Source organism: Lipotes vexillifer, unplaced genomic scaffold (genome assembly GCF_000442215.2).
Source record: "Lipotes vexillifer unplaced genomic scaffold, Lipotes_vexillifer_v1.1 scaffold67, whole genome shotgun sequence".
NCBI classification, from domain to species: Eukaryota; Metazoa; Chordata; class Mammalia; order Artiodactyla; family Lipotidae; genus Lipotes; species Lipotes vexillifer.
The window spans coordinates 56,082-63,704 of NW_006797638.1; the positions used below are offsets into that span (position 1 = coordinate 56,082).

The window sequence follows — 7,623 nt, forward strand, 5'->3', positions numbered from 1 at the left end:
CCCATTGTGGAGCACAGGCTCCAGACGCGCAGGCTCAGCAGCCATGGCTCACAGGCCTAGCTGCTCCGTGGCATGTGCGATCTTCCCGGGCCGGGGCACGAACCCGTGTCCCCTGCATTGGCAGGCAGGCTCTCAACCACTGCATCACCAGGGAAACCCAAAAATGGCAAATCTTAAAGGATGAATATAGTAATGTGCCTTATGAACTAGTTTTTCTTTAAGAAAATTGAATTTTTCTGGAGATAATATTTTATTTCATTTGTTGGTATTTGTAAACTCTTACTTTCATTTTTGGTAGTTTTTCAGCAACATGTTGGTATTGACAGCCTCCTAACTGTATTTCGTGTGTTTAGGTGATCCTGCTGTCTGGGCTGGGCTAATGGCAGCTTGTCATGCTGATGATAAACTGGCCCTAGTGAAGAACACTCAGCCAAAGAGGATGGATTTACACTTGGCACTGTTATCTGCTGTTTCTGCTTCAAGTAAGTTTAAAAAGGCATTTCATACATGATATATTCAAGATAAAGTATTCAGAAGGATATTGCCAAAAGGTAGTAGGCAGAATTAGCCCTACAGGAAAGGCTATTATATTTTCATCTAACAAAGCTTAAAAACAAGCCTTAAGGAGTTTACCTGCATACAGAACAAAGCTCAAGAACATTACAGGAATACAGAAATATCCAGCATTCAGCAAGGTAAAATTCACAATGTCTGGTATCCAGTTAAAACTTAATAGGCATGAAAATAAGCAGGAAAATACCACCCATAATGAGGAGAAAAATCAATCAATAGAAACAGATCCACAAGTGACACATGATAGAAATCTCTTTAACATGTAATTTACTGTTTAACGCACATATGACAATAGCACAGGCCAGGAGGGGAAAATGGAAGTATTTTGTTGTAAAGTTTTTATACTGTAAGTGAAGTGGTATAATATTACAGTCATCCGTAAGGATTTGTGGGGGATTTGTTTCATGACCCTCCTCAGATACCAAAATCTACCGATGCACAACTTGCTTACATAAAATGATACAGTAATAGTTGACTCTGCATATCCATGGGTTCCACATCCATAGATACAGAGGATCAAATGTACTTAAAGGTAGACTGTGACACGTTAAAGATGAATTCTCTAAACCTTAAAATAGACACTAAAGAAAAAATGGAATTATATAATACAAAAAGGAGGAAAAGGGAACATAGAATAAAGAGAAAACAACACAATAGAGTTAAGCCCAACCATATCAATAATCAAGTTAAGTATAATGGTCTAAATACCCCAGTTAAAAGGCACAGATTGACAGACAGGATAAAAAAGCAAGAGCTAACTATATACTGCTTAAAAGAAACATAAACAAAATATAAATCTATATTTAAAGACCAAAATAACCTCACAGTACTATATATAAAATAGAAGAACAGCAAGGACCTACTTTATAGCACAGGGAACTATATTCAATATCTTGTAATAACTTATAATGGAAAAGAATCTAAAAAAGAATATATATGTATATATTTATATATATGTATAACTGAATCACTTTGCTGTACACCTGAAACATTGTAAATCAGCTATACATCAATTTTAAAAAGATGCAAATAAAAAGACAAAAGTGACCTAAAAAGTAAAAGAATGGAAAAAGATATACCATGCCAACACTAATCAAAAGAAAGCTGGAGTGGCCACATTAATTTCCTACAAATTAAGATTTCAGAGCAAAGAATGTTTCCAGTGATAAGGAGGGTCATTTCACATTGGAATCAATTCATCAAGAGGACAATTTAGGCACCCAGTAGCAAAGCTTCAAAACACATAAAATCTGTGTTGTATTTCCCAATAAAATAGGTAGAAAAAATGAAAAATTATGGAAAAATACATGAAACAAACTTATAGAACTGAAAGGAGAGATAGATAAATTCATAATTATAGAGATTCAACACTATTCTTTTGATAATTGATAGAACAATTGGACAGAAAATTAGTAAAGATATAATTAAAAACTTGAAAAACACTGTCAACTAACTTGACCTAGTTAGAATTTATAGAACAGTTCTCCTAACAACAGAATGCATATTTTTGTCAAGTGTACACAGACTGTTTACCCATATATATTATATTTATGAGCCATAAAACAGGTCTAAGTAAATTTAAAAGGATTCAAATCATACAACACTATAGCTATTAAAAGGCTCATAAGAGAATCTTAAGAAGAACTTTATGCCATTAAATTTGGCAATGTAGATAAAATGGATAAATTCCTTAAAAGATACAGAGCTCACTTAAGAAGAAATCAACTGAATAGCTTTATATCTATTAAAGACACGGAATTTATAGTTAAAAATCTTCTTATAAAGAAAACTCCAGGACCAGATGGATTCTACCAAACATTTAAGTAAGAAATAATACCAGTTCTATACAAACTCTTCCAGAAAATTGAAAAGGTGGTAACACTTCCTGACTTCTTCTATGAGATCAGCATTATGCAGATACCAAAACCAGACAAAGACATTACAAGAAAACTACAGAACTACAGATGTAGAAATTTATAACAAAACTTTAGCAATTCAAATCCAGTAACACATAAAAAAGATAGTAATACTTAATGATCAAGTGAGGTTTATTCTAGGAATGCAAGGTTGCTTTAATACTTGAAAATGAATGTAATTTACCATGTTAACTGCTATGAAAGATGCCAGAGAGTTTATATTTTATGATTCCATTTATGTGAAATTTTAGGTAATGCAAACATCTATTGTGAGCGAAAATGATTAGTGATTGGGGACAGACGAAAGGAGGAGAGATGGGTTGGAGACAAGTGATTACAAAGTAGTAGGAGGAAACTTTTCATGATGATGGATATGTTTATTATCTTGATAGTAGTGATGGTTCACAGATGTATTCTTATGTCAAAAGTTATCAGATTTACAGCTTGACTATGTGGATATGTGCAGTTTATCATAAGTCAATTATATTGCAGTAAATCTTTACTTTTTTTCAATGAAGTATTTTCAGTTTTACTGAAGATAGTGATGTTTTTTAATGTAAGTCACAAGTATATAAAGTCTTAAGTTATTCAGCTGTAAATATTCCTGCTATGAAACTTTGCAGAAACCTGTCTCATGTTGAGATAGTCTATGGTATTCCAGTGGTATGTGTAAAAGTTGTATATGCATGGTAATTTAATTTTAATACTTCTTAACAACTGATTACTTCTCTGAGAACACATTATAAATTGCAGAAAAAAGTAACATTGACTTTTTTTTTTAATAAAGACAAAGAATTCTTTGAAAATTACAACCAATCTCTTGAAAAGTGGTCTCTCTCCCAAGCTGTCACTGGTCTAATAGACACAAGAAGAATAGCTGAAGCTGAAGCCCTCTGCACAAAGGTATTGTTTTGGAATTGAGATTCGTGGATTCTTACCCTACTTGGAAAATAACTTCAAAAATAGAATGCACATTATTTAAAGAGCATTTGGTGGTGGTGGTGGTGGTGGTGGTGGTGATGATGATAATACCCAATATTAACTGAGTACTTACTGTAAGCTAGTTAATACATTTAGTACTTTGTATTTGACCTTCACAACAATCCTATGACATAGGTATTTATTATTATCCCCATTTTTACAAGTGAGAAAACTAAGGCTTAAAGAGGGTAAGTAATTTGCACAGTAGTTCACAGGTAGAAATTGATGGAGTTGCTGTTTGAGCTCACATTTGTCTGACTCTTTAAGACTCAAGGTTTTAATTTTTTTTTTTTTTTTTTTTTTTTTTTTTTTTTTTTTTTTTTTTTGGTACCATTATGGAAGCAGTATTTTCCTTTGATTTCTAGTTACTCTCTTTAGAATGCTATGCTTTCCAGTATCCCTACATTTTTCCAAAGTTCTGAACAAGGTAGAATGACTGTGGGGATTGTTAAGTGGGTGACGGGAATTATTGAGTAGTCAGTTTTTACCTACCTGGATTGTAGGCTGTGTGAATAAATTCTTACACCTTGCCTAACCCATAGTAGGGTCTCAGTAAATATTTATTGAATGAACAAATCAGTTTCTTAAACCAACTCAAAAATAATTTAATGAATAAGAGGAGTTTTAAACATCATTTTTCCTGAAAACATCTGTTTTCATAAATGCTTACCAGGGAGAAGGTGTTGTCTTTTTAGAAATGTTCTTTGAAAGATCAATATAAATTTTACAGAGAGAGACGAATGGATCTTTGAAGATCCCTTTGGTCCTTGAATTCTCTGAAAATCAGAATAATACATTTTCTCTTTTATTTAAGAAATTCCATCTAGGTTCAGGGCAGTTTAGTATAATACAGTGAATGTTTAGTAAGCATAAATTGACAGTTGCTTCGTGCTCCCTCTGACAGAATAAGGGATACTTTTATGAACCTTTCTTTGTCATTTTAATGTCCCAGTCTCTAACTTAGAAGAAAGCAATCACATTTCAGAAATAAGGACATTTAGGACTATGACCTAATAATAGAAAATAAAGAATTATGTCATTGAGAGACAAGCAATAAAGAAAGAAATGTTTAAAACAATAGTGGAAGGACTTGTTTAGAGAATCTCCTTAACTTCTTCTTGTATGTATATATTGTATGTATATATGTATATACATATATAATATATACAAGCACGTATACACATATACAACATACACATATTATATATATATATATATATATATACACACACATACAATACATTTATATGTGTGTGTATGTGTTTTAAGGTATAAATAAATGGCCTGGGTAAATGGGTCATTTCTCTTACTCCCAGTGTGTAAGAAGTCTGTGCCTGGAGAAAGGACAATGAGTATCTTTGTTAAGAGCTTGAGAAAGGAAAAAATTTATAACTCTTTCCCTCTTAAAAAAAGTTAAGTTTGGGCTTCCCTGGTGCCACAGTGGTTGAAAGTCTGCCTGCCAATGCAGGGGACACGGGTTCGAGCCCTGGTCTGGGAAGATCCCACATGCCGCCGAGCAACTAGGCCCATGAGCCACAACTACTGAGCCTGCACGTCTGGAGCTTGTGCTCCGCAACAAGAGAGGCCACGACAGTGAGAGGCCCGCGCACCGTGATGAAGAGTAGCCCCCACTTGCCGCAACTAGAGAAAGCCCTCACACAGAAACAAAGACCCAACACAGCCAAAAATAAATAAATTAATTAATTAAAAAAAAAAAAAAGTTAAGTTTCTTCCAATAAGGATTAGTTTTAGCTTTCACTGTTAATTTTATATTTTCTTAGTTCAGCTGTTTATATGTAGTACATAAATTTTTCAAGATATCACCTAAGAATAAACCAAGTCAAAGGGACATACTAAATCTAAGATTAACAACTTATAAACTACAGTAATAGCATTACTGATTTTAGAGCTTATTTAAGTGTAGAGTTTGGTATTCCCAAGATGTTCAGTGTTCTGTTGACTTTTGCTGTTGTTTATTTTTTAATAAGAAAAGGTTAAAGTCAGGGTTTTTTTTTCAATATGGAGAATAGCTTATTTGCCTTTTACATTTAACATTTAAGAACCTGTTTGATGTATTTCTGTTTGGGGTTTGATTTTTAGAATTTAAAAAGTAACCCTGATCAGCCAGCTGTTATCTTACTTTTGAGACAAGTTCAATGTAAACCACTCCTAGAGTCACAAAAACCTCTCCCAGATGCTGTACTTGAAGAGCTGCAAAAAGCAGTCATGTCCAACTCAACCTCTGTTCCAGCTTGGCAGGTAAATAAATTCTCTTTTCTTATGTGAGTCCTGAATTAAAATGCTCTGTGATATTAAATGAGGTCAGGGGTATGCTACAGTTTTGTCTTGCCTTTAGATTCACTGTATAGCTCTCATTTTCAGGATTTAAAGGGTACTGTGGTTAGAGAAACTAAAGAAGTTTAATATTCATTTAGGATCTGCTGCTGCAGGGCTTCGAAGCTTTTAACATTGTTGATTGTAAATTTTCTCCATTTAAAATACTGTTGAAAATACGGTCTTTTACATAGGATTGGTGTAAGAGAGCTAAGTGTTACAAACATTTTATAATAAAGTTACCATAATGGTGTTTAACACTGTCTTTAGAGGGGATGTGTGTAGTTTTTCCTTAGCTACTTTACAGGTAACCTATATCCAAGATTTTAATGGGTTTTTAGTGCCTTTAGAAATAGTTCTTATCAGGACTGATGCCTCAATCAATAGACTGTCTGCCCTTTTAGCTGGCTCTGCTTACCACAAGGACAAATACATAATGATCACTGTGTACTTGATTCTTATTGATAGTAAAATACAAAAAGCATATAATTACTCAATTTGTTACAGTTCTTTCTGTACCACAAGATAGTATCAAGGGACTTTTTGATACAGGTTTTACAGAAGCTTATTTTACTACAGTTTGTTCTTCATTTTGATCTTTTGTTATGTCAACAGTTTTGATGTCCTGCTTAAAAAGATTATCTAATGGTGTAAAATAGTTAGATTATGCAAGTTAAGCCACTTTGTTTACTCTAATCCTTGAAGAAATATGGTGCTTTTTCCCCTCTCAGAGTAAATTTGCCATATGAGAGTTAAGATACTTTAATTCTAAGGTCAACTGGATATTGATGATCTCATGTTCTTTATCAAGGGGAAAAACACCTTGTCAAACTAAAAGGGAAAAATTAAAGGATAAATTATACAGTAAGTAAAGTCCTAGAGATAGTATATGTGTTTTCTTTTATACTGTGATATAATTCACAAAGAATAGAGTGTAAAAATCTTATACTCATTACATATGTATATACCTTTTTAACCACGACCTATATCAAGATATAGAACATTTTCTGCAGCCTAGCTGCCTTCCCCATGCTCTCCCTTTGTGATTGCCCCCTACGTCCAAAAGAAAAGGGGAAGCACTATTCTGTCTTCTATCACTTCTATCTAATTTTGCCTGTTTTTGAACTTGATATAAATGGAGTATCACTTTGTATCTGGTTTCACTCAACATCACGTCAGTGAAATTCATTTAGTTGTTTCATTTAGTTGAAATACATGTAGCCATAGTTTTTTTTCATTTATTTTTATGAATATACTGTAAAATATCCCTTTTACTGTTTGGATTACGGTTGACCCTTGAACGTAATGGGTTTGAACTGCACGACTGCACGGGTCAACTTATAAATGGATATTTTTCAATAGTCCGTGGTTGGTTCAATCCTTGGAACCATGGATACGGAGGTTGACTATAAGTTACATCCATGTTGTTCAAGGGTCAACTGTGTTTCCAGGTTTTGGCTATTATGATTAATGGTGCTGTGTCCATTCTGGGATATGCCTTTTGTTGGGTGATAGAGTATGTGTATATTGACTTTAGTAGATTCTGTCAAATGGTTTTTTTAAATGGATGTCCAGTTTATGTTCCCACCAGCAAATTATGAACATTCCAATTGCTGATATTGCTAGATGGTGGTTATTGTTTTCCCTTTCCAAAGGATATGTAGGTAATAGTATCTTGTGGTGGTTTTAACTTGAATTTACCTGATGACAAACGCTGTTGAGCCACTTCTCATATGCTTATTGGATCTTGTGAGTGTGGACAACCTTGTCTTGTTCCTGATCTTAGAAGAAATGGTTTCAGTTTTTCACCATTGAGAAT

At 33.6% G+C, this 7,623-nt stretch overlaps 1 protein-coding gene across 1 annotated transcript in view; it reads left to right on the top strand.

The window, feature by feature from the left end:
* SKIC3 (SKI3 subunit of superkiller complex) overlaps positions 1-7,623 on the top strand; it is a gene marked incomplete at its 5' end in the record, with an annotated part of 72,807 nt that overhangs the window by 55,016 nt on the left and 10,168 nt on the right. The window contains 3 exons of the mRNA XM_007469751.1: positions 354-482; positions 3,277-3,392; positions 5,571-5,729. Coding sequence (XP_007469813.1) covers positions 354-482; positions 3,277-3,392; positions 5,571-5,729 — 404 coding nt within the window. The remainder of the gene's footprint in view (positions 1-353; positions 483-3,276; positions 3,393-5,570; positions 5,730-7,623) is intronic.